Raw genomic sequence first — 20,511 nt, 5'->3', positions numbered from 1 at the left:
TGCTCTGGACGCGATGCGGCTGCATGGCAAGAACTGGCGCATGGTCTCGCAACACGTCGGCACGCGAAGCGACGGGCAGTGTCGCGACTTTTACAACGCCTTCCGCAAAAAGCTCAAACTTGATTCGATGATTGGGCTGGGACAAGCATCAACCGCATCCCCTGAAGACGACGTCGACATTCAAGGCGAGGGCGACTTTATCGAAGCTGCTGCAGGCGCGCTGCCCTTCGACGGCGTCATTCCCGCCCATTCCATCCCGTCTGTCACCACGACCCTTCCCGATGGCACAAAGCAACTAGTCACATACTGGACTCGTGTCGAGCGCGAGCGGCTGATCGAAGGCCTCAAGCAGCATGCCGGCGATTGGAGTGCCGTTGCGCAGGTAGTGCAGACCAAGACGGCCACCCAAGTCAGAAACTTTTTCCACACCTACCGTCAGCAAATGGATCTGGACCAGCTGCTGTCGTCTACTCCTGAGCGGCGGTTTTCACAGTCGTCAGTGGACGAAATTGGTAGTGTGCCAAACGCGACTGCAGTTGCCAACGAGGCGGACAGCCAACATGTGGGCTTCATGAGTGATCATGCTGCGGAGGTGGGCGACTCTCTCGACGTTCACCACGCCGTCGGAGCTGCAACTGAGCCCGTGATCGAAACTGTGACCCAAGTAGATGAGGGCAGCAATGTTGATGCAGCTCCTCCTGCAGCAGGCTTTGCTGATTCCAACGAGCTGGCGCATTCTGATGAAGAGCAGCAACATGCCTCTCCTATGGCTGGCGTCGAAGAGTCCCAGCAACGTGCCGCCGTCGTCCCAGCCCTGGATCGTATCGATTCGAGCCTCGTAGAAGCAACATCCCCTTCTCTGAACGAGCCAACGCTGCCTTTGATCGACGAAGCCGCCGTGTCTCACGAGGACTCGGGCCTGCCCTTGCGTGCTGAAACTCCACCACCACCACCACCAGTGGTGGCGGAAGAAGCATCTGTGGCTGTTGAGGCAGCACCAATGGCCGTGGAGGAACCACCATTGGAAGTTCCCGCAGTTTCGGACGATGCGTCAGCTGCTTATGAAGCACCTGCAGTACTCGAAGAAGCGTTTGCGGTGCTGCATGAAACTCCAGTTGCTTTCAAAGACACTCATGAGGAGCCCACCGCCGCCGCGTCTCCTGCCTGCCACACTGCCGACACCGATGCCATGCAAGTGGAATATTCTGAAACTTACCCTGCTCAATTGGAGGCTCCCACTGTTCCGACAGCCGAGACGACGTCCATGATGCAAACGGACGGGCACATCGAGGCGCCAGAGCACACTCCGTCCTTTGTTGATCCTGCATCGATCCCGAATCAGCCAACTCCTCTGCCCGAACCTTCGGCACCTCTCGACATTGCATCGGACCTCAGCCAGCACCACCCACCTCAGGACGATACGCCAACCATTCCGCCGAGCTTTGAGCCTCATGTCGAACCTACAACGACGGAAATCGACAAGGCAGTCGACGCGCCAGCGGGCGAGACGGCTGTGGCAAGTGACGTCCCCGACGAGCCGATGTCAACCGTCGTCGCTCCAATGTCGACAGAGGAGGATGCAGTTGTGGCCGATCAAAACCCCGAGTTTGCTCTTCCAACTACCAGCACGGAAGTCTCGCCGCCTCTGCTTGTGGCTGAACCGAGTGAGCCGGAACAAACTCTTCATTCTTCATCAGAGCTCAGCCAGCAACCTGTGCCCGCCGACGCTGGCGAGGACGGCACTGTCGTCGCTCCTGTCGACGCTGCCACTCCTGCTGCGGACGTTGTTGTTGCTCCCACTGACGCGGCAGCCGACACTGTGGCAGAAGTTGGGGTGGAATCCCAACCAGCTGAGCCGCCTTCCTCCGAGTTGCCCGAGTCTCGCAGCCCTGTTGCATCTGAAGTCGCGTCGGCCGAGGAGGCGCCACTGCTGCCTCCGTCCACTACGGAGGAAGGAGCCAACAACAACGAGGCTCTCCCTTAATGAATGCGAACGGAGCCGGGTTGTTCCGTTTTGGTTTTGATTTCACAAGTTTGATTGTTTTATGTTGTTTCTGTGCGTGTTTGTGTATTTCGTTATGATTAAGTTTTGAATTTTACAAGCAATCGATAGTTCCACAAAAGTCCATCTTGTTGTTTGCATCAGCTTTGCTCGCTAGAGTCACTCGCCGCCTCGACAAGCATGGATACGACTGGCGCATCCGGATTGCGCATTTGGGGAGCAGAAAAGGCGGAGTGCGCAGAAGTGCTGGCGTCCGCGTCCGCAGGACTTAACTGTGCTAGTAAAGACGGCCACAGGAAGGCGCTGTTAAATCGGTTTGCGAGCTGCTGGAAGGCGGGTGAAGCGATGGTTGCCTGCGAGAGAGGTGGGGGAGCTGGCGCATCGCCGTCACCATGCGAATCACCAATCGATGTGACCAGGCGATGGTACATGGAGAGCGTCGCGGCATTCGGTGGCAGCCGACGCATATTCCTCAGACGAATCGCAGAAATTGCAGAAGCTGCAGAGCCAGCTGCATCCTCTGCTGGCGGTTGTTGTTGTTGTTGTTGTTGTGGCTGTTGTTGCAGCTGTTGTTGTTGCTGCTGCACGTGAAACGCTCGCAAATACAGCGACTCCATGGAGATTGTAGCAGGAGGCTGTGATGAAGCAGTGGTGCTGGAACGGTTGTTGGGCAATCCGATGCTTGGATCGACGATGGCGGATTGAGCTGGGGCGCGAGTGCGACGAGAAGTTAGTGCTCGCGCTGTAGCAGGTTGTTGTTGTTGTTGCTGTTGCTGCTGCTGCTGCTGCTGCTGTTGCTCGGCGCTGTCGGGCTCTTCATCGCCGGAAGGGATGGCATCGTCATCTGACTCGTCAAACGCGTTGTTGCTGTCGTCGTCTTCCTCGTCCTCGCTGCTACTGTTGTGGCATCGTCGGCTGCTACTCCCTCGCCGTCGCCCAGCGCGGCTACGTGAGCTCGAAGATTTAGCGCTCGGGGCAAGAGCTTGACGTTTGCGCGGGCCTGGCTTTTGCGACCGAGGCCGTTTGATGGAGGTGGTCGTAACGACATTGTCCTGCTGCAGCGCATCCACCTGAGCGTTGTACTCCTCGACCATGGCCGTGAACTGTGTCGCGGCTTGCTCTAGTGCTTGCGGACGCGTTGCTTGGACGGTGTCCTGAGCCTGGAGCAGCAATTGGGCCGCTACTTCGGCGTTTGCGGGAGGTCGTGCGTCACCCAACACGCCAGAGGCTTTGAGTGCGGTGGCAGCGGCAGCAGCGGCGGCTTGCGCTTGGAGCGCCAGAAGCAACCCGGATTTTGAATTGTTGGTGGGATCGAGGCGAGCATATTGCACAGGTCCTTTTGAAGAAGTAGTAGTCGTGGTAGTAGCAGCGGCAGCAACAGCAGCAGCTTCGGAACTGGCACCAGCTCCGGTGCGCCGGCGACCTTTCGATTTCGCCTGACGGGAAACAACAGCGCCATCGAATTCGTCCGAGTCACTTTCCTCTGCATTTGCCAAATCACCCAGCCCGGCCTCGTCCTGCCCTTCATCAATGTCTTGCGATCGCCGTTTCCCCGCGCCGTTGCCATTCAATCCTGGTCGGCTGGCAGCGGGCAACTCGACATCCGCCGCCGTGATGGCAGACCGCTCGTGCTCTCGCCCAACGAAATTGGTCACCAAAACAGACTTCTTTTGGATGCGTTCGTGGCGGTACTGGGTCATTTCGTCGTGGTGAAGAAACTTCCAGCGCCTCCAGCACTGGTTGTCTGTGCGCGGGGCCATTTCAGTGGCAATCCGCGCCCACTTGCCAGTGCCAAACTGCTCGACGGCAGTCGCGAGGTTTTCGTCTTCTTTGGGCGCCCATGGCCGATGCAGTAGACTTGGGTCGAGCACATTGACCCATCGCTCGCGGCACTGCACATCAGTGCGATGCGGAACGCACGCCTGCACTTTAATCCAATTCCGACTGCCAAACGTGTCGACCGCGATAAACAATAAGGCGTCTTCTTCCGGCTCCCATTTTCCGCGCTTGATGCTGGGGTTGAGTGTCTTGTGCCAGCGGTGAAGACACTGCTGACCAGTTCGCCCGGGCAAACGCGCAGCAATGGCCTGCCAGTTCCGCTCGCCGTAGAGGCGAATCGCCTCGCGAAGCATATCGTCCTCCTCAACCGTCCACTTGCTGTGTAACATGAGGCTGTTCAGACTGCGCTGAAAACGTCGCAGATACTGGCCTGGCGTGCGGTTGGTGTTGACGGCATGCGCAATGGCCTCCCAGTCACGCTTTTTACGCAAGTTGGCTTGCTTGAGCAACGCAATGTCTTCCTCTTTCGTCCAGGGCCCTTTGTTGATCCGCGGATGATCGTTGTTTACCCATTGAATCGTGCACTCGGCGGCGGTTCGGCCCGGAACGAACGAGCGCGCGATTCGCTCCCAGTCGAGTCCAACCAAATTTTGCTCGAGCTCCTCGTTCGGAATGTCCTGGATACCCTGGATGCGCTGCGTGACCTCCATGAGTTGGTCGTAGATGCGGTGCGCTTGTTGCACGAGCTCTTGATACCGCTGGGCGGGATTGTCGTTGCTCGGAACAGAAATGGCCGAGGCTCGGTTGGAGCGCCACCGCGCAAGGGCCGCTTGTGTGCTGGGGTTTGGCTGCAGCGGCGGCTCTGCAAGCGGAGAGGATGACTCGGTGGTGACACTGCCAACTGCGGGAAGAGGGGCTGCATGGGGCGCGGGCAACTCGCCATTGAGAGCGGGAATGGGAACGGGCACAAAAGCCTCGTCCACATGACGCTGTGTCGCCGAATCCGTCAAGGGTAGTGGCAAGCTGGCACTGGAGGCCGAGGAGGCTGCACGGGCCGCACGTGCGGCAGCCAGCAGCTCGGGCGAGTTTGACGCCTCAAGGTCTTCCGTCAACTGCTTGTGCGCTGCCAGCAAGGGTTTGAGGATGAGTTCTTGGTTGAGCTGGCGCACACCTTTACTCAGCTGGACACGCTCTGCATCCGACCACAAGTGAAGCTTCATCCCAGGTGCAGTCGCTTCGAGGGCGGCCTGGTGGCGAGCATGCGCATCCGGATTGGGAGGCGGCGACTGGTCTTCGTCGTCAACAAAAAACGACGCAGACCGACGCGGCAGCACGTTCGGCTTGCGCCCTCGTTTGACATCACCCTGCGCATTCGACCCGTCTTCCACAGAGGCACCGGAAGCGGCCAAGCGAGCCGCGGACGACGCATCCATGCCCTGGGCCAAAAGCTGTCGCCGAATGGCAATCTTCCTCTGCACAGCTCGCCAATTTGCGCGCTCCGAGTTTGTTGCAATCTTGATACCACGTTGTTGGTCCTTGTTTCGGGCCTGCGCCACCTCGACCTTGGCGAGCTGCTGCTTAAGCACTTCCTGCGATCGGCGGTTGAGCTCAAGCGCCCGCTGCGCCAGCTCTCGCCTCGAAAGTGACAGCAGAGGCACCTGCGATGCCGAAGCACTTCCAAACGTTGCCAACGAGACGGATGAGCTGGGTCTTGACGGATGCATGGTTGAGAAGGAGTTGTCAGTGGTGTTATTGAGTGCTGCTGCTCCAACGGCCGCAGTGCTCGTCGTAGCAGCATTGCTTGATGATAGACCCGGGTTTGTAGAGCGACTTGTAGCATTAGGAGCTCTTGTAGCACTTGTCGTAGTCTTGGTCGTCGTCGTCGTCGTCGGAGTCGTGCTGGCGGACGCGCGATTCAAGCTCAGATGCGCCGACGCGATCAGGGCTCGGGTTGAGCGTGCAATGGACGACGCTGATGATGATGATGGTGATGATGATGCGTCATCGGTACTTGGCAGAGGAGCTGCGTCTGGATCGGACGTCATCCTCGTGGACAGCGACGACGGAGGCGCGAAGACGGCCTCGCTCTGGTCCAGCGACGGAGCACTCGCAGTAGCAGTAGCAGTAGCAGTAGCAGTAGTAGTCATAGTAGTTGTCATAGTAGTCACAGGAGGAGGAGTGGTAGAGATGGCGGCGGTTTCGCCCGAGCGGGGTGACTGCGAGCCAGTCGCTTCCATTGGGTTTGCACTTTCGCTCTGAGCGAGAAGGAACGATGACTGAGATAGATAATACAAGAATTCAAGCGGAAGTTGAGGTTGTTGTGTTGCTAGATGAAAAAAGGACAAAAGAAAATGCATTGTGGATGGTGATTTGTTGCTGTTGGTGTTTCTGTTCTTGTTGTCGTTGTTGTCGTTGTCGTTGGGTGTTGCGCTGCTGTATTTCGTTTGATCGCCCAAACAACGAGCTACACCACGTTCAGGCAAGCATACACGCGCGGGCAAAACGACCATCCGGAACAGACTGAGAGAATCCACAAAAAGAAGAAATCAAACTCAAACGACAAACCGACCAACGCTTCAAAAAACAACAAATGCCATCGCTGTGCGTGAGGTATCCACTCTAAGCATCCACGCGAGCTCGCTTGGTGTCATCTTCGTCGTCCTCGTCGTGGGGACGCTTGGGGCGGACTGGAGTGTCAATGTCATCCTCCTCCGGAATGTCCTCGTCTTCGTCGTTCTGGCCGCTGGGGTCAAAGTCCTGCAGAAGCGGGTTGGTTGTGGGTAAACGGTCAAAGATTGAGTCGAAATTCAATAAGAGTTTTGGTTGCGCTTTCTGAACGAGTCTGGGACGACTATTCAATGCTCTGAAACTCACCTCGGCATCATCCTCAATGTCGTCGCCGATGAGCTGACCAAGGCCATCCTCATCATCGTCGTCTTCTTCGTCATCCTCCTCGTCGTCCTCCTCGTCGTCCTCGCCGTTGTAATTGCCTGTCATGATTCGATGAACAACTTTTCACAGGCAATGCCGTTTCCCCTCCAGACAAGTGCGCTCACCCTCTTCTTCCTCGTCATCGTCCTCGTCGCCCTCATCGCCAGACTCGCCAATAATGACCTCGTTGTTGTCACTAGGCAATATCAACACACATTGATCAGGGATGCGTCTTGTTGTTTGTCCGCTGGACACAAAACAAAATAAACCACTAGAAACGCGCGGGACTTGCGCCTTACACATCGCTGCCATCGAGCACGCGGAGAGAAGGAATGAGCTTGAACACGCGACCATGGTAGTCCTCTTCCTTTGTCAGCTCGTTTTCCAGAAGATCGAGAACATCCAGCTTTGGCAGTTGAGTCTGGAGAGGGAAAGGAAAAAGGCAATGCCAGACACACACAACACATACACAATCACAATCAGGCGCAACACACACTGAAGGAGAACTTTGCTCTCCGCCCAGCTTGTCACAAAAAAATGCAATTCCGTACCAACGCAGCCAGCTCAGCAAACGATGCGATGCGGTTGTTCGCGAGCTCGATCACTTCGAGGTTTTTGCATGCAGCGATCTTGTCGAGTCCTCCAGTAATGCGATTGTCGTTCAGGTACAGCTGGAGATTGCAAAATATTGTTTCAAGTAAGCATTTTTGCTGAGAAACTGAAATTTGACAGGTACCAATCCTGATCCGACTGTGTTACCTTGCGGAGCTCGGGCAAGACGGGAAATCCCTCCAGCGACGTGAGATGGCAAGCAGCGAGTGACAGCTTGGTCAGCTTGGTGAACTGCTCCGTCAAACCTTCGATCGCAGTGAAGCGATGGTTGTCCAAGTTGAGCTCGGTGACCTGTGTACAAGTGAGGATGTGAGCTGTTTTGGTTTGTTGAATGAAAAGCTCGGAGAGTTTTTCAATGCAAGATACTGTTTTCTGCTGAGTTGCGTTGGTGCGTTGATGATTGCATTGGATTAGGATTTGGATTTGTATGGGACTTTGTATGGAACTGCATTGGATTTGGCGTTGGATTTTTTTGGGATTGGGATTCGCGTCGCCTGCTTCACCATCACCGCCACCGCCGCCGCCACCCATCAAACTCGCCATCGACATTTGACAAGTCATCCATCATGAACGCAGGTTGGAATCGAGGTCGCAAAGCACATCATCGCCCCGCTGGTTGGGGCCACACAAACCGACTGCCCTAACCCCCTACCCACCCAACTCGAGCGGAAGACGGTATCAGCACGCCCAGAACAAGTTAGTAGACGGCATTTTCGTTTACATCGGAGGGGCTTCGGCCATTGAGTTGAGCAGCGATTGCAGCCTGCATGATGATTGTCGGATTTTGTTTGTAACGTGAATGGACTGCACTGCTGCTCATCCGAAATCCCCAAAAAAACGCAAGGATCAACGAGTCCTGGAAAATTGTTTTGACTGGAAAGCGTTGGAGAGACGTTGATGCAAAGGACGCAAACGTGAATGAGTGTGAAGCGGCAGCTTCGTCAAGCTCACGTTTCGTGCTTCACGTAGTCGCGCTTCCGCTCGCTCGCTTCATAAACAATGTCTAAATATACAGCACCTCTCTTCCATAATATGGCTTTCTCCAATAGGGGCACTGTTTTGTTCCAATCAATTTTAGGCATTTCTCGCCAAACTTTCGCGCGCTTTTTATTTTTGATTGCGCCACCACGTAGTTCTTCTTGTTACACGACCCTCATGGATTCAAAAACTCGTGCTGCAAGCCAGTTCAGGTTTGGACAATACGGGGCGCGTACGGAGCGCAGGAGGGGCACTTGGGCAATGAAGCGAAACGTTCACTTTCTGTATTGCATCACTCGCCCACTCCCAGTCTGCACCAGCTCCGCCTCCAGAACTTCAAAAGGTTTGAGGACGTCACTCTCACCATGACACCCAGCCGCAAGATTATCGTTGGCGCGAACGGCTCGGGCAAGACGCAAATCCTCTGGGCAATTATCGTCTTCTTGCGCGGCCACAACTCCCGTATCCCCAGCTCCCAGCACTTCAAGAACACAGAGTTCAACTTTTCAGGTGAATTGCAAGACCTCTTTGGCGACCGACTCTTCGTCAATCAGTACAAGGCGCCACACACGCTCGTCCGTGTCGGCGCGCCAGACAAGAAATTCACGCTCACGGGCACGTTCCATGACACCAAGTACCATCACACCAACGAGAACGTGATGCTGGAGTATTCGCTCAGAGACGGTTTGCTTCAAGACAAACCCGACAACCACCGGTCACTTGCCCCAATCCGCTTCGCCTTCATGCCACCGATGTATCAGTGGGGAGACATGATGGAGGAAAGGCTCAGAGAGTGCATGTTCCTGACCGCTGGAGTTCAGCATATGCGTGTCCGGCTGGTTCAGGCAAAAAAAGACTTTGTGAACGATGGGCTCCGTCACCTCGGTCTTCAAGCCACCGTCTCTGCGGTTCGCGATGGCAACTATGGACCGGTCACGGCCACTGTCACCGAGAACGGAGTCACCCTTGACATTGGTGCCTGCGCCGGCTCGCTGCAGAAGATTATTGCCATTCTGACGCTTCTCTACCATCTGACCGCTGGCGCAACCATCAACGCTGCGCAAGACGACGCGCGCGGAAAGAACATTGAGCACGAGCCGAGTCCCTTCAAGCAGCGCATCTTCCTCATCGACGAGCTCGAAGCACTGCTCTGCGAAAATGTGACAGCCAAGCTGTATGACTTTCTCGTCAGCATGTGCGACAAGCACAACATTCAGCTCATTGTCGCGACCAACTCGCGCGCCATCATCGATCCGCGCATGAAAACGGACCAACAGATTATGTTCCTCACTCCGGATGGCAAGGTCGTCGAGCTGACAGGCGAACTGCCCACGGACGAGCAAGGTCACCCTTCCCTCTATCCAATCCTCAACGCACTCAGCCAAGTCAAGGACAGCAAGCCGATTCTTGTTGTTGAGGGTGACAACGACGAAGAGTTCTACCGCAAGTACACGACCCTCGGCCAGCACTTCCACTTTGTGACCACATCGGGTGCCGTCAACAAGCAAGGTGTTTCCAACATTCTGACGCAGGCCAAGCTCAAGCACGTCTTTCTCAGAGACAGTGACATGTACGCCGCTTCGCCCGATCTCCCAGCCGCCCAGGCTCGGATCACAAAAGTTGTTGGCGCTTCCGTCGTCTACACGCTGCTGCCGTGCATTGAGTCGTACTTGATTCTGCACCGACTGCTCAGGAGCACGGACGTAGACACTCGGCGTCTCAGGGTTGTCCAGGCCCTTCCGCAGCGCAAGTGGTACTTTGTCTCGAACTTCAAAGCGTTCTGCAGAGAGTCCTCTGATTCGGCCCTCGCGAGTGCTTCAGGTCCTGGCGAGACATTGCAGGATCGCGCGAGTGATTTGGCGTCAAGTGAGAACAACGATACCATGGCCATGCTCGATATGGTCGATCGCGTGCACGCAGACTCGCAAGACGACTCGGACGTGCTTTGGAACGAGATGCTCGCCCAGCTGACGACCAAAGTCACTTCGACTGGGAGCGAAGATCGCGTCCTGTTTTGGACCACGTACGTCAAGATGGTTTGCGGCCATGACCTGATGCCGAACGCGGCGAGCGTGATGGGCGGCCTCAAGCTCGAAAATCTTCATCCCGGCGTCAAAGCCCTACTTGACCAAACCGAGCAGGCTGTTCTTGCGTGTGTGCGTTGAACCGTCTCATTTGCTTGCATTGTTGATGTCACTCCTCATGTGCTGTCTACTGGAAAATCCAAAGTGGCTGAACTCGATTTGGGAGTCCAGTCAGTCGTTATTGATAATTCATTGAAAACAAAGATCAATGTCTGTGACGTTCCAAACCACTGGCGAGCTCATGCGCGAGGCAACGCGTGTTTTCACCCAGGGCGACGATGTTCGCGAAGTGTCTGAGATCATGCAACTGCAGCGCCAAGTCAGCGACATTCACGAGCAGCGCGAACTCGCTAGCAAAGCAGCCATTCTAGGTACACGAGCCTCGCTCCAACGCCCCGCCCCGCACCCCATTGTCGACAATTTTTGCTGTAGCACACAACCATGAATACGGCTCGAGATGGGTGACTGTGCTGCTTCCAAGTGCAGAGCACAAAGGGCGGCGTAGTGTCGTTTGGGTGAAAACCAAAAACCAAAAACCCAAAAACAGTTTGAAAAACGCTGGCTGCTGCTTTTTGCCGCCAAACTCGAACTGTTGCAAGTCCCGTGCGCCTCGGCTGTCACCGTGTCCCTCATGCACACATGACAGAGTGTGGTGAATGCGTATCAAGATGTCAAAGGAGCGTGGAAAAACGAGTGTGGAAGAGTTGGAAACGCTCTCAACAGAAAGGCCGAAAAATCTAGCAGTTTGAAACGGTTTCACCTTTTTTTTTTTCTTTTTTTTTTTGGTTGTTTCGTGCTTCTTGAACTGGTTGGTTTTTGTATTTCTTCCTCGCTTCGTGTAGACCTTTGCACTTTGCAACTCGCTTTCGTGATGAACGATCAATCACAGCTCGAATCACCCATTGAACTCACTTGCATCATCACCATCCTCTCCCCTCCCCCCAAACAAAAACAGAACTTACCGCAAAGTTGAGCGCCGAAGAGAGCAAGTGCGTTCGCGCAACGCCCGACAACCAGCATGCGGAGGTGCTGCAGAATATCGAGAATGACAAGTTTGCATTGGCAAAGTCCATCAACCACTTGGACCGGGACAACCAAGCGCTCACGAGCACCATGCACAAATTGGACGGCGATCTCGATGCCATCCAAGCTCGGCGACAGGCAGTCGAGCAAGCCCGCACTGTTGGTGTTCCTCAAAACAAGTATGTCGGAGGGGTGATGCTTGGTTTGCATCCGGGGTTTTTTTGTTTTTTTTTTTCTTGTGCTGTCTTGAACAATGGAGAGAGCGTGCCATCCCGAACCAAGCTTATTTTCCGGCATGCCACTTCCCGCAGAAGCATTGTCTCGTTGTACATGAACATTACCAACATCAAGTGGGACTTTGAGCAAGACAACCTCGTTAAGGGCTTTGTGACAAAGAACAACGATGTGCGACCATTCTCGCTCGATCCTAAGGTCCAGACGCCCTACTTTATCGCAAACTACCTGTGGGAAAAGTCCATGTAAACTGGGGTCTCCGGCTCGGTTGCGCGCGGGAGAAAGTGTTTGATGAGAGTTGATGTTGTTGCGAGTTGGTTGTAAAGTTACGAAAGAGATTGATAATACAGTGCCTTGTGGAAAAAATCTGCTATGACCAGCGAGCGAGTTGTGTGTCGTTGGTGTTGTAGAAGTCAATGGCAGGTCTATCATCCATGGAAAGTGAAAAGCAGGCTGAATCTCATGCATTCGTGCACAACAACCAATCTTTGTTGTTTCCATCAATGAAAGCCACCCGAGCAAGCAATAGAAAGAAGACAGTGGAAGATCTAATTATTATTTCACCTTCTTCCTACAATACGGACGCAACAAGGAGTGGCCGCCCGTGGCCTGCAATTGGCAAAGGGGTTCATCAATGCTATCAAATCAATTTTCAACGTCAAAATCAACCATCGTGCGCTCTAATCGCCACCAGCGCCCGACTGCTCCAACGTCGACCACCTTGGTATTGAGTGCACTCAACGATAGCGGGTGTGAAAATTCAAGCTGTCCAATCTTGTGTCTGTAGCTCTTGCAGTCTGCCGACGTGTCCTTCCGTAGTATCAACGAGAATAAAACCAAGTCTCTACAACAAAAATTTCAGCAAGACCAAATGATTAGCTCAACACCACCAACGGTGCAGTCGGACCAAGCAGAATGAGATCAAAGGGAATTAAAAAAGAAAGAGAGAGAGAAAAAAAAAAAGACCGCCAAGAAACTTCTCAGAACCACCAGCGAAACACATGTGGATTTGCTCGCCCACTCTCGACTCGACACAAACGAAATCAAACCCCCCAACCCCCTTACAGGTGGTATAATTGGTGCTGCTGGGCGAGCTCGCGTGCGCTCTGGACGGTGGCGAACGTGCGAGCGTTGCGCGCGGCAGGGGAGAGCAGATAGAGCTCGTTTCCGCTGGCGACGAGGGCTGCCCGCTCGTACGACTGCGGCGCCGGGTTGGTTGCGACAATGTACCCGAGCGAGCCAAACAGCCCAGCCCAGCCAGCGGCAACGTGCGGGCGCGTGCGGATGGCCTTGATCGTGTCCAGCGTCGCCGTCTTGTAGTCTCCGTACAGGACGGTGATTTTCTCGCGGACGGCGCTTCCCATTCGTGCAAACATGGCGAGCTCGAGCACACAAAGTGAGACTGCCGTGAGTGCCAAGGCAACATATATAGGTAAAGTAATATGAAGAAATTCCAAAAAGCAAATCAAAACAAAAAAGGCTCAGTGGGGCAAACAGAGGAAACACTGAAGGCAACAAGAAGGTAGTTTTAATAAAATGTAACAGACTCTGGACCAGCAGGCGAAACGAAGTGGAAAAGAACAAGAAGAAAAAAAACGATGGATGATGAGGAAAGTTCAGACTATCGGGAGGGTGGCGAAGGGGCGGGGAGGGGGGTGAGAGAGATGAGAAAGAAAGAATACAAAGACATGCACATCAAAGAAAATCAAAAAGACACCCTAGTCGAGCGCTCTCAGGACGAATCGTCATCGCCGTCGGTTTTGGCGCGACGACGACGGATCGGCGGGAGCCGTTCCACCTCCGCTGGAGCATCGGCACATGCAGGCTCCAGCTGGAACACGTTGAGATTGTTGGGAATGACACGCAATGGCAGCGGGAGTTGGGCAGCCACCTCGGGATTGGCCTGCAAGACAAGAACGGCATCAAGAAGGAAATGGACGGCTTGCTTGAGGGCGTTTGCCTTGTCGGCGCGCGGGTGGCATCCAGGCACAATCTTGCGCAAGTCCTCGACGCAATCACTCATTTCCTTGCGACGGAATTGCTCTTTGGCATTGTGCGTTTCGCGGCTGCTTTGGAATGTGACGGACTTTGGCGTGTCCCTGGAAGAGCAAAAAGACAAAGAGAGAGAGAGAGATAGAGAGAGATAGAGAGAGAGAGAGAGAAGCAGCGCAACCAAAACCAAACCGTAAGGAAACAACGTTGGATACAAGTCAGCAGCAGGGAAACAAACTTCAGAAAATGGAGTCGATTTAAAAAAACACAAAACTTACGGTTGCCGCATGCGGTTCTTGGCAAACATGGCCACCGGATACGTGATGGCATCTTCAGGATCGAGCCGAGACCGGTTGCTCTGAACCAACTCCTGCGCCATTGCGACAACTTTGTCTGTAACAACGGGTGGTGGTGGCGTTGGAGGGTCGTTCCTGCCTTTAAAAACGACAGAGTGGTAGATTGGCGCACCAGGCTCGGGCCTCGAATTCGTATCAGAGTCGACCGACCTTGGACTATTGTCCTCTCTTTCCTGTTGAGATTTTTGCAACGACGCTGTTGTTGCTGCTGCTCCTGCTGTTGCTACGGCCATAGCTGCTACTACTGCTGCTGAGGGTGCTGTCGCCGCCGCTGCGGTGGCTTTGGACGGAGGCAGGACCGGACCCGATGCGGGCTGCTGAACCTGTGGTGCCAGCGAATGGACTGGCGGTGGTGGTGGTGCTGCTGCTGCTGCTGCCTTCGTCACTGGCGCAGAAGGATGCTGAGCAAGAGGATAGTGCATCGTCGGCTGTGGGAGCGGGAGAGGTGTGTGTGATTGCGAGCCTGGCTGCGAGGGGGCCGTGGGAAACGACAAAGAGTGCGACATTGCGTGGGGATGCAGGGGAGGCGGCGGGGGCAGAGGCATGTGCGAACCACCATTTGCTGGCCACGTGTTGTTATTGTTCATCAACGCAGTTGCGGCTGCCAGGTGGGCTTGCCGCAGAGCTTCGGACGGATCGGGCTGAGGGAAGCGAGAGAACAAGCCCGGCGCGGGGTACGGAAGCGATCGTGCGTACATGGCTTGGCTCGCCTGTTGCGGACCGACGAGGCCGCCCAGCGGAGCTCCAAACGCCGCCGGCCCGTAAGGTGGAATGTGAGGGGGGTACTGCATCGCTGGTGTGTTCGAGTAGACTGGAGGAGGAGGTGGTGGGGGTGCAAGCTGCGCCGGCGGAATGTTCATGCCGGGGTAGCTGCTGAACGGCACATACCCTGGCAAGCTGGAGGCGTGGGAGAGTGCAGGAATGGATGCCGAGGCCGCGTGTGAAGCCATCGCCAACGCAGTGTCGAGGACTGGTGTCACTGAGGCTGAAACCGGAGTGGCATGCATGGACGTGTTCATGGGTACAGCGGGTGATGGGATATGTCGCCCCACAGTCACGTCATACTCGGCTCCAGGGACCGGCATGGACGAAGAGGTCGAACTGGAGAGAATGGCTGACGGGGTGCTTGACGTCGAGTCGGCCGATCGGTCGGATTCGAGAGCAAAGCGCTTGTTGGGCAGGGCGAAAAACTCGGTGTTAGCGCCCGCAGGGGCGCGTCGTTTCCTGTTGCTCAAATCTACGTTGGGGCTCAATCCGAGTGCGCTGCTATTGTTGTTGTTGGTGACCGCCGCAACAATGGGCGACACTGGTTTGGCGTCGTGGCGACGTATTTGAGCAACCTGTTGAGGTGTCAGTACGGATGTGGACGAAGGTGGTGCAACAGCCAACAAGGGCGCACTGGGCGAAGGCGAACGCACGGCAGGCAGAGAAATCGCGGCAAAATCGCGTGTGGGTCCGGCGGTCGTCGCGCCACGAACAGCAGCAGCCTCGCTGTCGGTGGGTAGAAGAATAGCACCCAAGGCGTCCAATTGGGGCCGTTGCGTTGCAGAGCCGAGTGCGCCGTCCGCAGGACGGGGGTATTTTGGCGGACGGCCTTTGCGTTTGGGAATCTTTACAGCATCCTCTTTAGGTACGCGCTTGGCCTTCGCGTTGGCTGGGAGTGCAAATTCAGCGGCGGGGTCGGTGGCACCCGGTGCGGCAATTTCGGGAGCACCCGAAGCCGTGCTCGCGGCGCCGTCATGCCCTCCATCAGGCAAGCTGTCGTCGGGCTCATCGCCAGCAGGAGGCTCTGAATCGACAGATTCCACCTCTTCCATCGAGGTAATGTACTTTTTTTCAGGCTTGGACCGCAGGTTTGCAATGCCCAGCTCCCGGAAGAACTGATGGTTGTCCTCGTACTGCGACGTGAATGCAATGACTGACGACAGGCGGTTGAGAGATCCGTCTTGGCGAATCTTGCAGATGGCCTCGTAGCCGTTGATTTTGGGGAGCTCAATGTCCACGAGAATGAGATCGTACAAATGCTCCTTGCACATTTGAACAGCCTCCTCGCCATCCGCGGCGGTATGGACCTCGCGCTTGAATTGGAGCAGCTGATCCCGCAAGACTTGTCGGGTGATTTCGTCGTCTTCCACCACCAGAGCCGTGCACGACTCGTAAGGGTTGGTCTGGGCAGCCAACAGCAACAGTCAGTCAAAAAAATTCGCAAAGCCGTGACTTTCACACACACACACACCTTGCCGACAAGCCCACGCCAGCCAAATGAAAGCTCACAAAAAAAAGAACATCCAACACGGTCTCTTACCAAGGCATGTCTTGGACGAAGTGCAGAGACTTCCGACGACGACGGTGTCAGTGGCCGGTTTGCGTTGTGCGACGAGGACGAGTCTCGGAAGAGATGGAAAGCGGAAACGAGGTTGCGAACATCGTCAAAAATGTCGATGGACGCCACTTTCTCGGCCTTGGAAACAATCTTGGACTGCGAAGAGGAGGAGGAGGAGGGCTGGGCGGACACAAGCCCTTGGGACGGGACGCTTTGCGACGATGCATCCATCGCAGTGACATCCGAGACAGCAGGTGTTGACGAGCTGGCGGGGGGCGACGAAGAGTAGGCACCCATTGGATACTTGTTCAGATCCACAGGGCCATCAATGACAAACGAGAGGCGGTGGCGTCCCCACTTGTCGATGGCAGCCGCAATATCGCCCCATCCGAATGGCTTGTTCATAAAGTCGTTGATGGCCAAGTCAGAAGGCAGCGCGAGTGCCGAGAAGGCGACAATCGGAGTGCGAGTATTCCGGCTGGTCTTGCTTGTTCTAAAGGATGGAGGGAAAGAAAGAGAGTGTGAGTTGTCAGTGCTTGGAAAGTCTCCGTGAAGGCAGTGTGAATGTAGTCAAACCAAGGGGGGTAAGAAGGGGTAGTGAGAAAAGAAAAAAAGGGAGACCGCACGTACCGAATAATCTTGGAGGCCTGAATACCATCCATGACGGGCATGACGAGGTCCATGAAAATGACATCAAACGTGTGCTCTTCAGCCAATTTCACAGCCTGCAGGCCGTCGTCTGCGTACTTGGCCTCAATGTTGAGCCTTGCAAGCCAGGTTTTGACAAGGAGCTGCATGATTTCGTGGTCTTCGACGACGAGCACCTTGCAAGGCTTGACGGCATAGTACGAGCCAAACTGGTCCTTTGAGAAAATCGCGCCCTCGTCGGAGGTCTTGGCGGCGGCTGAGTTGTAGGTGATATCTCCAGGGTTGTGTCTGGAGACGCCCTCGTACTCGGACGCCTTGCTGTGCGTTTTGACGCGCGCAGTGAAGGCCGTCGTGTGGCTGTCGCCGGCTGCAACTACAGCCATTGCGTCCGTAGCGCCCGAAGCGTCGGAGGCAGCAGTGGCGGCGTCTTCTGCCGTGGAAGCGCATGCGGGCGTTGCCAACGAGGCTGTTGTCGGCTCGATTAGCATGGCGTCCTTGCTTGTGTCCTCTCCTGGCGAGGACGGGAACGACGACGAGTCCGACGACGACGGCGACGAGACATAGAGCGCGTCTTCTGGTCTTTCCGACATGGCGGGAGGCAGGCGGGGCGGAGCGGGGCGGAGAAGAGGAGGGGGGTGAGGTGACTCGGGAGGGTGAGGTTTTTCTTGGTTTTTTGTGTCCTCTTTTTTTTTTCTTTGTTTTAGTTGTATTCTTTTCTTGTTTTGCTTGCGTGTATGGGTGTGGTTCTGTTTCTGGTTCTGTTTTGTTGTTCAAAGCGCACGACAGAGAGACAGAGTGAGCGGGAGAAAGGGCCTGAGAAGGGGACGATGTGCTGAGAAAAGCCAAAAAGCAGAATCGAGACCAACCCACCAAAAAAAAAAAAAATTCATTATCATAATCAAAGAATAAGAACACAATGAGAAAACCATACAAAAAAAAAAAAAAAAAGAACTTGAAAAAAAAAAAAAGACAGAGACCGCGATAAGAGAGGGGTGGGAGAGAGGGGAGTGGCTTGCTGGATGAAGCGAGCTGGTGGATGCCACGATTGCACTGCGCGACATGCGCGGCACACACGAACACACACACACACCAAAACGAGGGGCGAGCGCACAAAAAAAGCGAAAAAAGCGAAAAAAAAAAAAAAAAAAAAAGCGAGAAAAACCAGAAGAAGAAGAAAAAAAAAAACATTGACACATGCAGCGAGGCCCCATGGCAAAGCGCGAAAGCCGACACTCAGACCCCCCACCCCCACACCCCGAGACAGCCACTGCATCACACGACACGGCGAAATGGAAAGGGACGTGTGCAGCAGGAGGGCGCCAGAGGACGAGGGCCAGCGCCGAGAGAGAGAGAGAACTGAACAAGAAATCTGGCACACCGGCAACATGACGAGAAAAGCCACGCACATGCGCGCAGAGGCCAGCGGCGGGACGTAAAAGCATGAGGGGAAATGACGATGTCGCACTGGATGCGTGTGCAGCGCACGAGCGAATGGGGGGAGGGGGGGCGGTGGAAGTGGGAGAGGAGAAAAAAAAAAAGTCTCGAGACTTCGCGCCAATGCACGCGCATAGGACACGCACGCGCATGCTCGCTGCTCGCTCTGCCGCCCCGCTTCCGCCGTGCCGCTAGCTTCGACACGGACAAGAGCATGTCAGCTTACGCCCCGCGGTAGCAGAGCGAGCAGGGCGCGCAAAGAAGGCGACAAGAGGGCTCGCAAGCACAGCGTCAATCATAATAATAGAAGAAAAAAAAAAAGCTTGCTTCCAAAAAAACAGTGATCGAAAAGCGAAAAACGTCCAAGCAACCAGCCAGTGCCGTTCCCACACCTCCAACCACCCCCACATAAATGCAAGAACAGGGGGTGCTGCATGAGGGGGGAAACAGGGGGTGCTTACACGGCTCCAAAGAGAGACGGGGGTGGCACCGAAAAAAAAAAAAAAAAAAGAAAAGACGAAACGGAAAAAAAAAAAAAAAAAAAATGAATGAATGGGGTCAACAATCGAAAAATCAAAGTTGATCTGCTTGATTTTGCTGTTGTTTGGGTTGGTTTTGCCGCTCTCTCTCTCTCTCTCTCTCTCTCGTCATCAACCCAGAGAATTCGCGTGTGTGGAGCATCGAAGTAACAATCCCAACAAGACAAGCACAAAACAGGAGCGCTCAACAAACTCTGAAACCACAAAACGCGAAACGTTTCGTTTTTGCTTTTTCTACTTTGGTCTGCTCTGGTTGGCAACAAGGGCAGCAAAATCGGCCGTCAGATTCGCCTCTGAAAGCTGTGTGATCAACGTCTCAATCTCGCAGTCACTGCGTCGACACTTGCGGCAATAAGGAAAACAGGCAAGACACAAGGAATTCCGTCAAAAGCAGCATAAGCTGGAAAAAAAGCTCCCAAGGCCTTTTCGGAGAGAACGCCATGGAAGGAAGGAAGGAAAACGAAAAAAAAAGAAAAAAAAAAAGGAAAACTGCTCAGACATCCTCCAGCAAGCACCACGGTCTGTCCCCTACGCTGGTGACGCCATTGAATCACAAATGATTGGTTAGGAGGGAAGAGGGGCGAGCGCCCGTCGGAAGGATTGAAAGAGAGGTCGCGCGACGAGGCTTCTTTTCAAATCGAGGTTGAGCAAACACCAAAAATGATTACCAAGAGAAAAAAAAAAACAATAAAATAAAATAGGACTGAGCTTTTTTTGCTGTGTTTAATGCCCTTGGACCCCTGTGGCTCTGATGAAAAAAAGGTGCATAAAATGCCAACTGGTGTGGTGCTGCAGATTTCGAGATGCGCCAATGAACTCGGACAACATGAAGCGAATTATTTACAAAAAAAAAAAAAACCACCACCGCATTACAGATTTTCGCGCGCGTGCCTCGGCTCGAGATTTTGGCTCAAATCCCCCTTCTGCAGCACTCGCGCGGCTGCAAAACTTCTCTCTGCCGCACTCACACTCTCATTGTGCATCGAATACAAAGATGCGCTGGTGCGGAAGCAGGAGGAACAGCCACACAACGGTGTGAGTCACCCGGAGAGAGAAAGAGGATCTAACACTTCACACTAAGGTCCAGCCTCGCGCGTGCAGACACCCTAAAAGCGTCGCGCTCAGAGATCCCGGTCCAGTGTGCCGATCGCTTCTAGCTGTTTCTGTCGCTTGCAGGGGCGTTTTTTGTTTTGGGCTCTCTTGTTGGCTTTCGGAGCAACGTTGATTGAAACCCCACAGCAACCAAGGCCGGCTGAACACAAGAAACGACCAACGAAAATTGCACAACAGGTTTTTTTGAAGGTGTTTAGGGCCTGTGTCACCAAAGGGAATAAGAGTTGAGGGGAAAAAAATTAGCAAATTGAATGGCAACCAGAAAAGCGTCCAAGAGAACGGAGTCGTTCGATTGGACGGAAACCAATCTGAGCAAAACTCAACGTGAACAAAGTCTGGAAGACCCGCTCCAGATCTAGACAGAGGTCGTTGGTCGTTGACTCGCCAGTGCGTTTACCAGTGGCACAGTAGTGTCCGTGGTGGAGTGTTCACATCCAGTTGCTTTCAAGCAGCCTGTAGCCCC

At 54.5% G+C, this 20,511-nt stretch overlaps 7 protein-coding genes across 7 annotated transcripts; 3 read left to right on the top strand and 4 right to left on the bottom strand.

The window, feature by feature from the left end:
* Positions 1-13: 13 nt before the first annotated feature.
* Positions 14-2,101, top strand: CAOG_03383 (hypothetical protein; the record flags this gene model as incomplete). The annotated part of the gene is made up of 1 exon (XM_004364165.2): positions 14-2,101. The coding sequence occupies one exon, from the start codon at positions 14-16 to the stop codon at positions 1,982-1,984; it is 1,971 nt and encodes a 656-aa protein (XP_004364222.1). The 3' UTR covers positions 1,985-2,101.
* A 41-nt stretch (positions 2,102-2,142) lies between these two features.
* On the bottom strand, positions 2,143-6,093 carry CAOG_03382 (hypothetical protein; the record flags this gene model as incomplete). Its single annotated transcript, XM_004364164.2, has 2 exons — positions 2,952-6,093; positions 2,143-2,522 (listed from the first exon to the last, which is right to left on the bottom strand). The coding sequence occupies exons 1-2, from the start codon at positions 6,016-6,018 to the stop codon at positions 2,143-2,145; spliced, it is 3,447 nt and encodes a 1,148-aa protein (XP_004364221.2). The 5' UTR covers positions 6,019-6,093.
* Positions 6,094-6,199: 106 nt separating this feature from the next.
* CAOG_03381 (hypothetical protein) lies at positions 6,200-8,120 on the bottom strand. Its single transcript, XM_004364163.2, has 7 exons — positions 8,046-8,120; positions 7,472-7,615; positions 7,264-7,383; positions 7,012-7,133; positions 6,838-6,908; positions 6,656-6,771; positions 6,200-6,538 (listed from the first exon to the last, which is right to left on the bottom strand). The coding sequence occupies exons 1-7, from the start codon at positions 8,091-8,093 to the stop codon at positions 6,401-6,403; spliced, it is 759 nt and encodes a 252-aa protein (XP_004364220.1). The 5' UTR covers positions 8,094-8,120; the 3' UTR covers positions 6,200-6,400.
* A 547-nt stretch (positions 8,121-8,667) lies between these two features.
* CAOG_08698 (hypothetical protein) lies at positions 8,668-10,467 on the top strand (the record flags this gene model as incomplete). The annotated part of the gene is made up of 1 exon (XM_011272007.1): positions 8,668-10,467. The coding sequence occupies one exon, from the start codon at positions 8,668-8,670 to the stop codon at positions 10,465-10,467; it is 1,800 nt and encodes a 599-aa protein (XP_011270309.1).
* A 127-nt stretch (positions 10,468-10,594) lies between these two features.
* On the top strand, positions 10,595-11,892 carry CAOG_03380 (hypothetical protein; the record flags this gene model as incomplete). The annotated part of the gene is made up of 3 exons (XM_004364162.2): positions 10,595-10,757; positions 11,342-11,588; positions 11,721-11,892. 3 exons carry the CDS (start codon positions 10,595-10,597, stop codon positions 11,890-11,892), a joined length of 582 nt encoding a protein of 193 aa, XP_004364219.2.
* Positions 11,893-12,133: 241 nt separating this feature from the next.
* Positions 12,134-13,043, bottom strand: CAOG_03379 (hypothetical protein). The gene is made up of 2 exons (XM_004364161.2): positions 12,709-13,043; positions 12,134-12,487 (listed from the first exon to the last, which is right to left on the bottom strand). Exons 1-2 carry the CDS (start codon positions 13,017-13,019, stop codon positions 12,289-12,291), a joined length of 510 nt encoding a protein of 169 aa, XP_004364218.2. The 5' UTR covers positions 13,020-13,043; the 3' UTR covers positions 12,134-12,288.
* Positions 13,044-13,153: 110 nt separating this feature from the next.
* Positions 13,154-19,626, bottom strand: CAOG_03378 (hypothetical protein). Its single transcript, XM_004364160.2, has 5 exons — positions 19,604-19,626; positions 16,945-17,720; positions 16,297-16,807; positions 13,914-16,159; positions 13,154-13,742 (listed from the first exon to the last, which is right to left on the bottom strand). Exons 2-5 carry the CDS (start codon positions 17,550-17,552, stop codon positions 13,376-13,378), a joined length of 3,732 nt encoding a protein of 1,243 aa, XP_004364217.1. The 5' UTR covers positions 17,553-17,720; positions 19,604-19,626; the 3' UTR covers positions 13,154-13,375.
* Between the last annotated feature and the right edge of the window lie 885 nt (positions 19,627-20,511).

This window comes from Capsaspora owczarzaki (assembly GCF_000151315.2).
Source record: "Capsaspora owczarzaki ATCC 30864 unplaced genomic scaffold supercont2.4, whole genome shotgun sequence".
NCBI classification, from domain to species: Eukaryota; class Filasterea; order Ministeriida; family Capsasporidae; genus Capsaspora; species Capsaspora owczarzaki.
This window is presented reverse-complemented; position numbering and strand designations above follow the sequence as displayed.

Bases quoted from the DNA above. Each gene is read 5' to 3' on its own strand.
- CAOG_03379 (XM_004364161.2), bottom strand. From the start codon at position 13,019: ATGTTTGCACGAATGGGAAGCGCCGTCCGCGAGAAAATCACCGTCCTG. The intron at 12,488-12,708 runs GTAAGGGGGTTG...TTTTTGTTGTAG, and splicing joins CAGCACCAATTATACCACCT to AGACTTGGTTTTATTCTCGT.
- CAOG_03378 (XM_004364160.2), bottom strand. From the start codon at position 17,552: ATGTCGGAAAGACCAGAAGACGCGCTCTATGTCTCGTCGCCGTCGTCG. The intron at 16,808-16,944 runs GTACGTGCGGTC...TCCATCCTTTAG, and splicing joins CAGGCCTCCAAGATTATTCG to AACAAGCAAGACCAGCCGGA. The intron at 13,743-13,913 runs GTAAGTTTTGTG...TTGCTCTTCCAG, and splicing joins AAGAACCGCATGCGGCAACC to GGACACGCCAAAGTCCGTCA.
- CAOG_03381 (XM_004364163.2), bottom strand. From the start codon at position 8,093: ATGCAGGCTGCAATCGCTGCTCAACTCAATGGCCGAAGCCCCTCCGAT. The intron at 7,134-7,263 runs GTACGGAATTGC...TTCCCTCTCCAG, and splicing joins TTGCTGAGCTGGCTGCGTTG to ACTCAACTGCCAAAGCTGGA. The intron at 6,909-7,011 runs GTAAGGCGCAAG...GATATTGCCTAG, and splicing joins GTGCTCGATGGCAGCGATGT to TGACAACAACGAGGTCATTA.